The following is a 16092-nucleotide window of genomic DNA, read 5'->3' as shown; positions in this document are numbered from 1 at the left end:
GAAGTCGGGTAGGCAACTAATCTCGCAGCAATGAATGCCCAGATGACCAGACACGGTTGTGGAGACAGTGTAGGCGTGCTCTCTTAAACTGTCATTGAGACAGCGGCCCGCCTGGCGTACGTAGCGCTTGACACACGTCAGAGGGAGAAACTAAACCACCCCCTCAGAACACGAGACGAAGCGATTTCGGTGCCTCGTACTGCAAGCCGTGGCCGCCCTCCAAGAAGGGTTAACAACTTTCCACAACCTTGAAAACTTGTCCGGAGCAGATAATAAAGTGTCGAAGTCACACCTGCCCGCAATGCGTTTTAGGTTGTGGGCCAAGCCGTGTATTTTGGGAATGACTACAAACTTTCTTCTTTCCGTTCTTTTTCTGTGGTTGGCCTCGTCTTCACTTGTCATAGGCTTGATCTCGATAGTTTTCAGCACAGACTCGGCGACCGTCGTTAACACGTGGGAGGGAAAACCAGCATCTGTGAGGCGTTCAGTTTGCCCGTCAAAGCAATGTTTAATTTTATGATAAGACCTACGCAGCGCATATGTGTATAGCAAGTCCTCGCAATCGCCCGCTTGACAATTTTTGAGTGAGCGGAATCGAATAGGCAACGGTGGTTTTCTAGCACGGGGTTCATAGCTCCAATAAACATGGCCTGGACAAATAGTTAAATTCAAATACAAGAATCGGATACATCCTGCCTCAGGAACCTCATGAGTCAGAATAAGTGGCGAAAGGCAACGACTAAAATTCCTAAAACTTTAGTGATTGATGAAAGAAGGATAAGCCATCGGCACCTAACAAAAGTAGAAAATCATCTACATACCGGAAGACCTTCGCAACTTTGGTTTCCCGAAGTCGTTCAAAGATGGTGCGGTCAAAGCTCGCTAAAAACAAGTCGCTAAGCACGGGGGCATTGCAAAAATGCAATACTTTTAGTTGAAGGCTTCATGAAGCTCCTTGGCAAGTATCTGAGGTCGACCTTTGCGAATTGGTTCTTGCCTTGCCCCCGTGGTTAGCGACTTGTTTTTAGCGAGCCTTGATCGCACCATCTTTGAACGGTTTGGGGAAACCAAAGTTGCAAAGCTCTTCCGTATGTTGATGATTTTCTGGTTTTGTTAAGTGCCGATGCCTTATCCTTTCTTTCGTCAATAGGGAGTTTTAGAATAGCGCACGCTAAAGTTTTGCGTACGGAAAGAATAGCGTTGTCGCCACTGCGCATGCTCCGAACCCAAACCAGCTTTTGCGCTTTACGTGCGCAATTTTAGCGTGAGCTATTTCTCGGAAATGGCGTGCGTACGCAAAAAGTTTTTGCGCTTCTCCAACGAGGATTCGTGATGAGAAGTTGGCTAAAGCCAAGACGAGCACAGTTAAAAAAATGGCGGCTCCCAGGACCATGGCTGCGGCCGCTTTGGCGGCTTCATGAGTGCGACGTCGGCGGCATCCTCGCGACTGTGAAAATACGGGACGACATTGTACTCGGTTTGGCAACGATCACCGGCAACTTGATGCTTGCGACGCGCGAACATTTCCTTTGCCGTGGCGAGGCAAGCGGACACGACCGGTCAACCGCTCGCTTCGCATTCTCATGATAAGACAAATGTAAAACGTTTCTCCGAACCAAAATCTTGTTTTTTTTTTCTAAAGTTACACCACTTCGTGTGTGAAATAAAAATTGTGACTGTATCTTGGTGGCGTCGCAAGCGCGAGATGCTTGGGCTTTTGCGTCGCGCCGGAGAAACGCTATTCTAAAACTCTCTCGCGTCGCGTGCGCTAATGGGAGCGCTAAATTTAGCGCTAGCATGCGCTAAAATTGCATACGTTATTCTAAAACTCTCTAATGACTCAAGTTTTAGGCATTTTTAGGGATTGCCTTTCGCCACTTGGTCTGACTCATGAGGTGCCTGAAGCAGTATGTATCCGATTCTTGGATTTGAATTCAACTATTTGTCCAGGCCATGTTTAATGCAGCTATGAGCCCCGTGCTGGAAAACCATTCGAGTCCGCTCACTCAAAAATTGTCAAGCGGGCGATTGCGAGGACTTGCTATACACATGCGCTGCGTAGGTCTTGTTATCATAAAATTAAACATAGCTTTGACAGGCAAACTGAACGCCTCGCAGATGCTGGTTTTCCCTCCCACGTGTTAACCATGGTCGCCGAGTCTTTTCTGAAAGATATCAAGAGCAGGCCCATGGCGAGTGAAGACGAGGCCAATAACAGAAAGGAAACGGAAGGAAGAAAGTTTGTAGTCATTCCCTACATACACGGCTTGGCCCACAACCTAAAACGCATTGCGGGCAGGTGTGACTTCGACGTTTTATTATCTGCTCCGGACAAGCTTTCAAGGTTGTGCAGAGTTGTTAACCCCTCTTGGAGGGCGGCCACGGCTTGCAATACGAGGCACCGAGATCGCTTCGTCTCGTGCTCTGAGGGGGTGGTTTATTCTCTCCCTCTGACGTGTGTCAAGCGCTACGTACGCCAGGCGGGCCGCTGTCTCAATGACAGGTTAAGAGAGCACGCTTAAAGTGTCTCCACAACCGTGTCTGGTCATCTGGGCATTGATTGCCGCGACTGTGGTTGCCTACCCGACTTCCTACGGTGTGAGGTTGTTAAGTGTCATAGGGACCAGCTTACTTGGGACATTTTGAAGGCGGTTGAGATAGCATGGTTGGACGCAGCATGTGTAAGCAGTCCTTTGTGGCCCTATCAGGCAAAGAGATGAATTTTCTTGTTCCCTAGTTGCTAGTGTGCCTCAATGCCCTTCTGTTTAGGGTGATGCCATCGTTTGTAGTACCCGATGCCGACAGCACGCGCTCACAGGAAAAATACCAAGAAATCGCAGGAAACAAAATGTCGCCGTAACACAGTCAGCGCCACGAGCGCGTGCAGGGACACGCTCTTTCACGCGCTTCAGAACAAAAAATAAAAATAAACGTTCGAAACAAAATGGCCAGATGTCATCACCCCAAGCAAAGCGCACATGAAGGCACCCTACTAGTTGCTTGTTCTTAGCACGTGCTCTGTACGGCTGTATCATGGCGCCTTTTTATATTGGTTTTTATCTTTTATTCGTGATGTATCACGAGGGCTGAATTCTTTCTTCTCTTTTGTTCGTGACAACGCAAGTATATGTTGCGATTTTGCGATCAATAAAATCAGTTCTAAGTCAGCGCTGCGTCCGTGTTACCTAATTGTCTGATCCTCGTGTTTTCTCGCTGTTTTTAATTCCGAAGAATCTACCACCTCGCCCAAGCCTCAACTTTAGGAAAGCCAGAGTTCGATTCCTGGGAGCGACGCATCTTTTGTTTATTCTTGCAATTTAGTGTCCTGGTAAATTCGAGAATCCTGTTTTTTGTTCGACGTCCGAATGTTCTGAGTGTCGAACCTTCTACGCCGATTATTTTAGAAGCCCACGCATATACATAAAAGGCTCCGCGTGGCGAGCCGCAGTCAGTCTCGCGTCAGTGTTCGATCATGCTGTTACGCCGCTATCGACGCCCGGGACGCTCTCTCATTATCTTCTGTCTCCTTTTATTTTTGGGCAGAACTTCGCCCCATTAAACGTTTAGATTGTCTTTGTTTAGTTGCCTCATCATTTTTCATTCGTGGCATTATGGTAGAGGTGCGGGGTACCGCATGGCCGTGCAGCGTTCCCCTCCAAGGGCCCGCAGTGCAAGTCAAATTTAAGCCCGGTGAAACGACCACTCTATGAGGAACCTACAACTCGGACCAGCCGCGCACCCAGGCACAGGATCCTGAATGAGCTCAAACGAAGACTCCAGACGTTCCCGATTCTTGGCCATTTCGACCGGTTCGCTGAAACAGAGATCCACACGGACGCCAGTAACACCGGACTTTGCGCGGTACTAGTCCAAATACAAGACTGGGCCGAGCGAGTCATCGCATACGCGAGTCGGACGCTGTCCAAGGCGGAGACGAACTACTCAACGGCTGAGAAGGAGTGCCTTGCTGTCGTCTGGGCAATAACAAAGTTTCGCCCTTATTTGTACAGAAGTCCTTTTCGCGTCGTCACGGACTACCACTCGCTCTGCTAGCTGGCCATCGTGAAGGACCCCTCCGGACGCCTCACGCGGCGGAGCCTACGACTGCAGGAGTTCGACATGACCGTGGTGTACAAGTCCGGCCGGAAGAACAATGACGCCGACTGCCTGTCAAGGGCCCCAGTCGAGGCCGGTCCTGCTTGCATCGAAGACGACGACGATGAGTGTTTCCTCGTTCTCTGGATGTCAGCGACATGGCAGAACTCCAACGAGACGATCCTGGACTGCGAGTGCTCATCGAGCACCTAGAGGTACAAGCGAGTGCGGTTCCGCATGCTTTCCTGTGAATCCTGCCTACCTTCTCCATACGGCAAGGAGTGCTGTACAAAAACAATTTCGTGAACAGCACAGCATGGCTCTTGGTTATTCCTTCTAGTCTTCGAGAAGAAATGTTCCAAGGATGCCACGACGACCCAATGGCTGGACAACTTGGCTACAGCAAGAACCTCGCCAGGATTCGAGAAAAGTACTACTGGACAAGGCTAGCGAAGACCGTTCACCTCTACACTAGATTATGCCACGAGTGTCAGCGACGCAAGAAACCGCCGACGAAGCCGTCAGGAATTTTGCATCCGACTTCTTACCCGTCCACGCCGTTTCAGCAAATCGGAATGAATTTGCTTCGCCCTTTTCCGCCGTCAACGTCGGGAAACCACTGGATTATCGTCGCCACAAATTGTCTCACACGGTACACCGCGACGAAAGCCCTTCCATCAGGTACGACTGTTGAAGTGGCCAAGTTATTGATCGACTTCATTGTCCTCCGGAACGGCGCCCCGAAGTCCTCATCACCACCGTGGATCATCATTTATGGCCCAGTTGACGCAAAAAATCCTTCGCCTCAGCGGCACCGGCCACCGTCGAACCACTGCGTACCACTTGCAGACAAATGGACTAAAAGATCGGCTAAACAAGACAATCGCCGACATGACCTCTATGTATGTCGACGTAGAGCACAAAACTTGGGACGAGGTGTTACCCTACGTCACGTTTGCTTACAACACGGCGGTGCAAGAGACCACAGGAGTAACCCCGTTTCAGCTAATTCATGGCAGGAAAGTAGCGATCATGGTCGACGCGATGCTACCCCACGAGCCAGCTGACGATGGGAGCCCCGACGCCTAGGTGGTTGCTCAACGAGCCGAAGAAGTTCACCAGCTCGCCCGACTCCGAGCTCAAGATCAACAACATGTCGACGCTACCCGGTACAACCTTCGTCGTCGGGACGTCCACTTCACCCAGGAGATAGGGTATGGTTCTGGACACCGATTAGGCCGCCGGAGTTTCAGCGAGAAACTCCTGAAACGGTATTTCGGACCCTGCAAAGTACTTCGTCGACTTGGAGATCTAAACTACGAGGTGATGCCGGACGGAACAAGAACATCATCACGCCGCCCACCACAGCCTGAAGTGGTACACGTCATGCGCCTGAAGCCGTACTACGCTCGATAGGACTGTGGACCTTATGTGTTCCAAATGCCTTTTAGAGCGCAGCTCTTAGGGGCCCGTTCCCGGCTTGAGCGGCGTCGCCGTCGCCGTCGCCGTCGGCGTCGCCGTCGGCGTAACCAAGGTCATCCCAAGGTCACGCGACCCCCAAGGTCACGTGACCCCTCCCAAGGTCATCTCAAGGTCACGTGACCCCACGTGACTCCCAAGGTCACGTGACCCCTCGAGGTAACGTGACCCCTTCCAAGGTCATCTCAAGGTCACGTGACCCCAAGACCCCACGTGACCCTTTGAAGGTCACGTGACCCCCAAGTCACGTGACCCCTCTGAGGTCACGTGACCCCCAAGTCACGTGACCCCCAAGGTCACGTGACCCCTCCCAAGGTCATCTCAAGGTCACGTGACCCCAAGGTGACCCCCACGTGACCCCAGGTCACGTGACCCCTCTGAGGTCACGTGACCCCTCTGAGGTCACGTGACCCCCCGAGGTCACGTGACCCCCCTCCCCGAAGTCACGTGACACCCCCCTCCCCCCGAGGTCACGTGACCGCCCCCCCGGAGCATATTAAAGAATGAGGGGAGGAGGAGGGGCCTACCCTCCCCTCAGTACCCTTCACTCCTCCTCCTCAAGAGCTGCGCTCCAATTCGCGTTACAGGGATTTGTAAACGGCTTTCACTTTTTTTTAGTTTACCTTTATTTTAAGTTGCTTTGTTTTGTTTTGTGTTGCATCGGGGCGATGCACTTTTTAAAGGGGGAAGTAATGCCGCGCGCGCAGCTGGGGAGGTAGGCAGCGCGCGCTTGGCCTAACGGTTATTGTGCCTGTCTCGTACGCGAAAAGTCAGGGCTCGATTCCTGGCAGCGACGCATCTTTTGTTTATTCCTGCAATTTAGTGTTCTGGTAAATTCGAGAATCCTGTTGCTTGTTCGAGGTCCGAATGTTCTGCGCGTCGAACCTCCTACGCCGATTATTCCAGAAGTCCACGCATGTATATAAGGGGCTCCGCGTGGCGAGCCACAGTCAGTCTCGCCTCAGCGTTTGATCCTGCTGTTACGCCGTTATCAACACCAGCGACGCTCTCTCGTTATCTTCTGTCTCCTTTTATTTTCAGGCACAAGTTCGCCCCATTAGACGTTTAGTTTGTCTTACACTCTTAAAAAAAAAGGAGTCCAAAGGGACTCACTGCTTCCATGGCTCTCTTTGACACTTCACGACTCTCTTAGAGAGTCAATTTTTCGTGCCACTCTGTTTTGACTTTTCCCCTTCTCAACGGGAGTCACAGGTCAGCAGCATTTGCCATACCGAAAAAAAAAAAACAGTATGAATGCTGCTTCGGGGCGTCCAGCCGGCAACCCAAGCTTCGCTGTTTCGCTATGCACCTCTAGGAAGGGAGTCCGACACCATTTAGTTCAAAGCTTTGTCGACATTTTGTTTTTCAATAATAATTGTGCAAAAAAAATTAAAAAGGAAAGGAAAAAAGAAAGAATGCACAAAGTTCCGTCGACATTCATTTTTCTCAAGAATAATTGTACAAAAAACAAAACAAAAAAAAAAACGTTTATTTTTTGCATCGAACCTGGGTTCGCTCTGTAAGAAGCGGGCATCTTTCCACATAGCTATACCTAGGGTGTGTACTCTCCGGTGTTTATTTGTGAGAAAAATCGGCGGATGTTTTTCGGTGTTTATTTATTTTCAAAACACCGGTGTATTTCGGTGGAACGTGTTACGACGAGGCTAAAATCGGTGATTATCGGTGAAAAAAAAGGCGATTGATCACAGACAAAGAGTTCCAATTTTATTCACATAGTTCATACACTTCTTCTCTAGGAAGCAACTAATTCTCACACTTGGTTATCATAGTAGATGCAAGCATACTTTCATGCTTGCATCTACACGCAAGGAACGTGCTGCCGTCATGGCAGCACTTTCCTTGTGGTTCGCAACCCGCAATTATGAAAACGCACGCTCCTGTACGACACGGACGTTGGCAGTGTCTTCCAGGAACCAGAGCAACCTCTGAATACATGGCTTGAACCGACATCACTTGGCCAGACACAATGAGGAAAAGGCACGTGAGAGCCTACGCCCCACTGCGTTAGTTTTTCCACAAAATGGGGCCATGGGAGACACAATAGGTGACAGGCGTATGAGAGCTTAGCTTCCACTGCGTTCACTAGACGCTTTTGACCCCCAGAAAGGAGGGCGGACTGACGCCACCTGCAAGCCATGTATAAACACTGGCAGAATGCAGGATGCACGAGATAACACGTTTGACGAACCTCTACGGGGAAAGGGTTTCGCTAAGTCGGAAACTAGCAACGACCGGTGTTTTTCGGTTTTAACCTGGGCGAAAATATCCAACCACCGGTGTTTTTCGGTTTTAACCGATTTTATATTTTCGTCACCGACGGATGTTTATCGGTGTTTTTCGGTGAAAACCGGAAAATACACACCCTAGCTATACCTGCGAGTACTCGTTTTGAGAATTCGTTTTATACGGGATTCCACAAGTTTCGCGTCTTGCATATTATTCGAAACCGAATCCTGCGGCTGCATTTTACATATTTCTGGAACTGTCACGGCGTGCGTCTTTGGGAGTGAGTGAAGGTGCAGCAGCTTATTCAAGACTATACTCCGTTTCAAACGTAGCATGCAACGCAGTCAAAGCTAGCGCACCGGTTTGCATCGCCGACCGTGTCTACGTTCACCCCATAAAATAGTGCGTCCCCTGCGAAAACACTTATAAAAAAGTCGAAAAATATGCCTCCTTGGAGCTAGCAACTGATAGTGGTGTTATGATTTCGACGGAGCACAAATTTTTTTCAATAAAAAGAAAAAGATAATGTAAACTACTTTAAATTGTTTTCGTTTTCGTCCGTGCAACAGCCGCTGCGGGTTTTCGCGTTGTGTGGCACTGGCTGGTTTTGAGAAGATGGCGTCTTATGCAACAAGCTCAAGTACCTCTCCTGCTCGGATATTTTCGAAGATTTGTTGTGCGCAGACCTCGAAAGAGTGCAAGCAGGTGATCGCCAACGTGTACGCGAGTACAAGAGCGCGTTTCCCGAAGATGTCGGTCGTGAAGTCCTGGAGACGGTCAGTAACAACACCGGAGTGTGCGCCCATACTGTCGCGAAGTACAAGGCGCAGTGTCTATCTGGCAAGCTGGCGTCCCCGAAGCGAAGACCTCGCCATGTAGAAGTTTCGAGCACGGGGACTGTGAAGCATGCCGAATTCACACACAACACCATTCGCCTGAAGGTGCATCGCAAGTACCCCGAGAGGGGGATTCCTCTCTTTGACAGCTATTTCAAAAAAACTGTTCAGTCCACAACTATTGTCGATTAACGTCCTATTATAAATTTTGGGGTAAGGCTGCTATCAGGGAGATTCCTGATTCCACGCTGCACGAAAGAAAAATATAACTCGGTGCTGGAGGCAAATAACACTTGCAAAGCGGCAGAGCAGATGGTAGAAATGTGGCCTTTCGGCGACTTATAAATAAAAAGCAAAAAGAAAGGAGGAAATGAAATATGCAGTTCGGCAATGCGCACAATCTTGCACAAGAAATATGTCTAAAAAAGAAAAAAAAACTGCGCGTCTAGTGGGTTTGAACCACTGCCGCCGAGACGTCGGTATTGCCAGAGCAGCGCTACCACTCGTCCACGAAACGCGCCGAGGAACACATTTTGTTTTCTGTATTTTCATGCGCACCACTTCAGTACCTTTGACGGCTTTGCACGCTATGTATGAAAATGGTTATAAGTGCCGATTTTGAGAACCACACCACCACACTGCGAGTTGCAGCAACGCCGAAGGCTCACGTCTCGCAGCGCCGCCTGTTGAATAACCATTCGAAGTGTTTGCACACTGTGAAGGTAAGAGCGCTCACACCGAAGAGCTCTCTTTACAACGCCTACACACACACACAGAGCTTTTTAACAGCCACTGATCGTAGCAATCGCATTTCAAAGACGCCGCGTTGTCGTAGATTGTTTTTCACCAGCTAGGTCCTGTAGAAATGAGGCCAAGGCCAAGGCTGGAGGATTCATCGCCGGAAACGTAAAGGAACCAAGCAAACGACGCGAGGCTCGCAAACGCGATTCGTGGGAGCCGACGACATCCAACCCACGATCCAAGCCACGATCCCTAGTAGCAGCTTTGCTGCCGAGAAGAGTGTATATTCTTTCCGGCGGGCACACAATACTCCGACAGCATGCTTGCGTCTGATGTGGATTGCAGAAGGTGGCTAACAGGGTGACCAATGCACAGGAAATAGGTTGATCACGACACAGCACGCAACGATTGTCGCCGCCACGTTGAAATAAACCAAGCTGAGACAGGCCAAGCTACAGTTTAGTACACAACGAAGCTGAGCCAGGCCAAGGTTCAGTTTAGTAAACAACCAAGATACTTCATTGCAAAGAATTAAATAAATGTTAAAACAAATATTTTTACGTTTCAACCCCCTGATCAGATCAGAAAACGTTTATTGGGCTAAAAAAAAAAAAAAAAAAGAAAAAGCTAGTGGTCGGTTTTCCCTAGTCCAGGATGCCGTTGGCTTCCGCCGCCTTGCAGGCCCTTTCAATCAGGAATTCCTGATTTTCCAGGTCGCTGCACGCTAGCTTGGCCTCCCACTGCTGCCGACTGTTGTCTTGTACCGTAGGAAGTGTGGGGTTTCGGGTGCATTCCCACGTGGAGTGGTAGAGGGTCGCCCTGGCTTGGCACCAGGGACACCTGTCCGAGTATGTTTCCGGGCTTATGTGGTGGAAGCGTAGCAAGCTGGGGAAGGTTCCCGCCTGCAGCTGTCGCCACCTGACGGCCTTGTTTCTGCTGAGCTTGGGGTGCGGGGGTGGGAGACTCATTCTCCCCGCTTTGTAGTAGTTGAGTACGCTGCTGTAGGTTTGAGGTACTGGTTCCGTTGGCCCGCTCGCTTCTTCCGCCGCTCGGTTGGTGTATGCTCGAGCGACGGCGTCTGCGATCAGGTTACCGGTCAATCCCTCATGCCCTGGGATCCAAATGATTTTGTGGATCACGCCTTCCTTCCAGGCGCGTTCTAGGGCTGCTGCTGATGTCTTATTGATAAAACCCCACAGGTAGTTCCTGCAGGCATTTTGTGAGTCGGTTAGGATCGTGTAGGATTTCTTTGTCCTGTAGCCGTGGATCATGGCGAGGGCGATGGCGTGTTCTTCCGCCCCCTCCATGCTGGCGTTCTTGATGGAGCAGCTGGATATCTCGTCGTATGCGTGGTCCAATGCCACAGCTACCTTGGCATCCCGGCGGTAGTCCCCTGCGTCCACGTATACGAATGTCTCGTTGTCTTTGCCTTCACGCTCATAGTATTGCGCTCTTGCTCTTCTTCTTCCCCGGTGCATGATGGGGTTCATGTGCTTCGGTATGGGCCTAACTATGTAGGTTCCCTTAACTCCGGCGCTCAGTTCCCTGGAATTTTGGATAACTTCTGTACAGTCGCCGTACCCGAGCTTTTGTATAAGCTGTCTGCCAGTCCCGCTCTTCTTTAGTCTGCTTCGTTGTGCCATCAGTAGGGCTTCCTTGTGTTCCTGGAAGGTGTTGTGCACCCCCATTTGTTCTAGTTTTGCAGTAGGGGCGTTCTGCGGAAGCCCGAGCGCTATCTTGTATATTTTTCTGATGAGGACTTCGACCTGCTCTTGTTCTTTCATGTCGAGGTAGTGATACGGTAGACTGTACACTACTCTGCTAATAACCAGTGCTAGTATAAGCTTCATGACGTCCTTTTCCTTGAGCCCTCTTCTCCGGTTCGTGATCCTAGTGATCATCTTGGTCACCTGTTCAGTAGTTTTCTGTAGTAATTGTATGGTGCGCGTGGCTTTCCCGTTATGCTGGATCCACATGCCCAGGATTCTCATCTGCTTGACCTCGGGTATGTCTTGTCCGTCCAGAGATACATTAATGGGTACTCCTCGGTCGTATCCATTCCTGTGAATCCTTATAATTTCGGATTTCTCTGGAGAGCACCTCAGTCCGCGGCTCTTCACGTACACATGGACCGTGTCTGCGGCTCTCTGGAGTCTCTCTTCCTTCTCGCCGAGGGATCCTTCGGTGGTCCAGATCGTGATATCGTCAGCATAAATTGCGTGTCTTATCCCTTCAATCTTTTCTAGCTCCACCGGAGTCTCTCTTCCTTCTCGCCGAGGGATCCTTCGGTGGTCCAGATCGTGATATCGTCAGCATAAATTGCGTGTCTTATCCCTTCAATCTTTTCTAGCTCCACCGGCAGGTCCCTGAGTGCCAGGTTGAACAGCAGCGGCGATAGGACCGCACCTTGCGGGGTGCCTCTGTTGGGGACGCTAGTTTCTTTCGATTTTACGTTGCCGATGGTTATGGTTGCCGTCCTGTCCGTGAGAAACGTCTTGACATATTCGAAGGTTCTCTCCCCGCAGCTGATCTTGTTGAGGCTCTCTAATACTGCCTTGTGCGAAACATTATCGAAAGCGGCTTTTAGGTCCAAGGCCATCACGATGTTTTCGCCGTACTTGGGGATGTTGTTGTCCCCAAGTACTTCTTCCTTTAATTGTAGAAGCACGTCCTGGGTGCTTAGGCGGGCCCTGAATCCGAACATCGTGTCGGGCATCAGGTTCTCTTCTTCGAGGTGTCTCACGAGCCTTCCCTGCACCATCCTCTCCATGAGCTTGCCCATGTTCGACGTGAGAGAGATGGGTCTCATGTTCTCTATACCCGGGATCTTTCCGGGTTTGGAATGAGTTTTATCTCAGAGTGCTTCCATTCTCCGGCTAGGGTTCCCTGGTTCCAGTTTTTGTTGTAGAAGTTGGTTAAGTTCGTTTGCTGCTCGCAGCCCAGGTTCTTGAGCATGGCATTGGTGACTTTGTCTCTTCCCGGGGTAGTATTTTTTGCGTCTTGTACAGCTGCGATCATTTCGGCCTCCTCGAACTCCCGATCCAGCTTCTCGTTGGCTCTTCCCGTGTACCGTATACATCTCGCCTCGTCTTGTGGTGGTACAGGCTCACCAATATATTTCTTTTTGATCTGTTTCAGTAGATCCTCGTCAGTTCCCTTGTAGGAGTGGACGATCTTTAGGGTCGTTTTGCATCCTTCTGACTTGGTTTGCGCTGGGGATACCAGGTGGTGTAGTAGTCTCCACGTCTGAGCAAGTCCCAAAGTTCCCTGGAGGGAGTCGCATTTCTGGTCCCAGTTCTGCTGGGCTAATTGCGTGGCGTATTCTTCGGTCTGTTTGTTTAGCACCGAGATGCGGAGCCTGAGCTTTCTGTTGTGCTTTTGTTTCTTCCACCTTTTGACTATTCCCTTTCTCTTTTCCCACAGCCCAAGAAGGTGCGTATCCACCCCCGGTATGGCCTCGGTTAGGCTAATCTCCTTGGTGCAGTGCGCTTTGGTGGCTTGTAGCTCCGCCACCCACGTCTCCAGGTCCTCAATACCTCCTTCCGGTCCGAGGTGTCTGAACTTGTTCCAGTTGGTCATTTTCGAGGCGCCAATCTTGCGTCTGTTAGTGCTCGCTTCCACACTTATCTCTATGATTGCGTGGTCGCTGCCGATCGTTTCCTCGGTATTCTTCCAGGTAACCTTGTGCTGGTCCAGATTTTTTATCATAGTGAGGTCTGGGTTAGTGTCTCTGTTGATGCTGTTCCCAGTGCGTGTGGGTCTGAGTAGGTCGTTGATGATCTCCAGTCTTTCGTTGTCGATCGCTGCTGCCAGTTGCTTTCCTTTCTTCGAGTCCTCTTGGTACCCCCAGCTCGTGTGTCTCGCGTTAAAGTCGCCGACCAATACGAGTGCGTTGCCTCCAACGATCTTGCTCGCTTCTCGGAACAGGGACCTGAAGTCCTGGACGACGTATCTCGGCGGGCTGTATACGTTTAACACGAATAGACTCTTGTCTTTCTTTTTTTTGGGTATGATTTCGAGTAGAACATGTTCCACCCCTTGCTCCTTGAGCTTGTGCTCTATGGCTGTGAGGTTCTTGCTTATCAGAGTCGCCGTTCTTGGCTTATGTTTTAGGCTGACCAAGGTGGTGTACCCCGAGATCTTAGGTACTCCGCTGACCTCTTGAAGTGCAATAATATTTGGTCTGATGATTTGGTTTTGTATATGAAAGTTGAAGTTGCTTTGCTTCTGTTTGTGTCCCCTACAGTTCCATTGCCAGATGATTGTAGGTGCCTGTGGTATTCTGATCTTTTTCTTGCGCTTAGTCGTAATCATGTTGCGTCTTTCCCATGTCTACAACCAAGCTCGAGTCGCTCTCATAGTTTGATTCGTCCTTGCTGTAGGGGTTTTTTCTCCTCTTGTTGGGTGGGTTTTCTTCTGCCCCCCTTCCAATTTGAAGGTTCTTGAACATGTCGGTCATCCATTTTTGTATCTCCTGTTTCAGTTCTTTTATCATTTCTTGTTTCATCTCTTGCGCCTCGTTACTCGGAGTCTTGGGTACCGGTGTTTCGCCTCTTGGTTTCGGTTTTGCTCGGTATGCCGGTTTCTCACTGTTTTTTCTTTCCGTTTGCGTCTTGAGCGCGTTCCTGAGTTGCTGGATTTCGTTTCTCATGGTGGCCATTTCATCCTTCATCTTCTCCACCTCAGCTTCTTTCCTTCCAAGATGGGCCCGTAGCCTCCTTGTTTCTTCAGTTGGGCCTTTTCCCATGGTTGCCGTCGTCGTCGTTGCCGCTGCTGCCCACGGGCTGGCTGGTAGCTGCGGATAGTCCTCTTCTGTATACTTCTTTCGGATGACTTCATTGCGTCGTGTCTCGGGTGGCTGACGTGCATTTTTTTTTAAAACCTGCTTAGCTGGGTCCTGGTGTGGTGGGAACCCAGCGACTGACCCGAAAGGGGCACGGCACCCTAATATATAGGCTCCGGCCCCCTGGCGGCGACCCCGCTCGTCCCCACGGTAAGAGTGCGGTGGAGGCGAGAGGGGCCGTCGGCCGGGTTCTGGTCAGTGGGCACCCACCCAACCCATCCCGCTTTATTGAGCATAAGTACAGTTGCTGCCAGGGCTTCCGGCGGCGTGAGGATGTGTCCATGTCCCTTTGTGAGGGCTTGGTAGACGGCCCGGTTGTCTGTCACAACTCTGGTGCGTGGTGGCGCGAGGAGGAGGGCCAGTAGAACCGCCCAGAGTTCTCGAAGATAGATCGGGACAGGCCGGGACGCAATGATGGCGATGTTGCCCTCGGGAAGACAGATGCCAATACCAGATGAACTGGCATCCGCGAAGACGTCACGTTCCACCGGGACAATGTCAAATGGTACGGCAACAGGCAAACACTGAACAACATACTCGAAAAGCTGGAGCCAAGAACGGGAAGGGTGGGCGCCAGTGGCGGCCGCAACATGAAGGGGCCGTAGGGCATGAAAATGGGAGGAATAAAGTGAAAAATAAAATCCCCAAAAGCCAGCTGCTCGCTGGTAAACTTTACGAGTCTGGGGATAATGAAGTGCACGAAGGACAAGAAGAAGGTCCTGCCGCCTCGAGGGCGTATGGCCGATGGTACCTGTAGTTCCATCAAGAAAAAAGCCTAGGAACTTAACGTGTGTGGAGAGGGCGAACATGGAATCACTAGGATTCAAACGAATGCCTGCCTCAACGAGCTGGTCAAGAAAAAGGTCAAGTTGGTCCTTCAAAAAGTCCGGGTCGGGGTGTGCAAATAAAAAATTGTCTAAGTAAGACCAAGCCCACAGGCCACGGGAGCGTGCCTCACGAGTAAGGGCCGTTGCCAAAGATTGCATAGAAAAGGGAGCGGGCCTTATGCCGAAAGGCAAAACTTTGTAGCGATAATATCGGCCGTCCAAACGGAAAGTGGTGAGGGCTCGTGTGGCTCACGGCCGATATTATCGCTACAAAGTTTTGCCTTTCAGCATAAGGCCCGCTCCCTTTTTTATGCAATCTTTGGCAACGGCCCTTACTCGTGAGGCACGCTCCCGTGGCCTGTGGGCTTGGTCTCACTTAGACAATTTTTTATTTGCACACCCCGACCCGGACTTTTTGAAGGACCAACTTGACCTTTTTCTTGACCAGCTCGTTGAGGCAGGCATTCGTTTGAATCCTAGTGATTCCATGTTCGCCCCCTCCACACACGTTAAGTTCCTAGGCTTTTTTCTTGATAGAACTACAGGTACCATCGGCCATACGCCCTCGAGGCGGCAGGACCTTCTTCTTGTCCTTCGTACACTTCATTATCCCCAAACTCGTAAAGTTTACCAGCGAGCAGCTGGCTTTTGGGGATTTTATTTTTCACTTTATTCCTCCCATTTTCATGCCCTACGGCCCCTTCATGTTGCGGCCGCCACTGGCGCCCCCCCCCCCCCCCCCCTTCCCGTTCTTGGCTCCAGCTTTTTGAGTATGTTGTTCAGTGTTTGCCTGTTGCCGTACCATTTGACATTGTCCCGGTGGAACGTGACGTCTTCGCGGATGCCAGTTCATCTGGTATTGGCATCTGTCTTCCCGAGGGAAACATCGCTATCATTGCGTCCCGGCCTGTCCCGATCTATCTTCGAGAACTCTGGGCGGTTTTGCTGGCCGTCCTCCTCGCGCCACCACGCACCAGAGTTGTGACAGACAACCGGGCCGTCTACCAAGCCCTCACAAAGGGAC

The 16092-nt window shown here is 50.6% G+C and overlaps 1 protein-coding gene across 1 annotated transcript; it reads right to left on the bottom strand.

The window, feature by feature from the left end:
- Window positions 1-10026: 10026 nt before the first annotated feature.
- On the bottom strand, window positions 10027-10927 carry LOC121046932. The gene has a single exon (XM_040501680.2). The coding sequence runs from the start codon at window positions 10886-10888 to the stop codon at window positions 10043-10045; it is 846 nt and encodes a 281-aa protein (XP_040357614.2). The 5' UTR covers window positions 10889-10927; the 3' UTR covers window positions 10027-10042.
- Between the last annotated feature and the right edge of the window lie 5165 nt (window positions 10928-16092).

Source organism: Ixodes scapularis, unplaced genomic scaffold (genome assembly GCF_016920785.2).
Source record: "Ixodes scapularis isolate PalLabHiFi unplaced genomic scaffold, ASM1692078v2 ptg000972l_1__unscaffolded, whole genome shotgun sequence".
Lineage (NCBI taxonomy): Eukaryota > Metazoa > Arthropoda > Arachnida > Ixodida > Ixodidae > Ixodes > Ixodes scapularis.
Note: the sequence above shows the minus strand (reverse complement) of the source record. Positions and strands in the feature narration are given on the sequence as shown.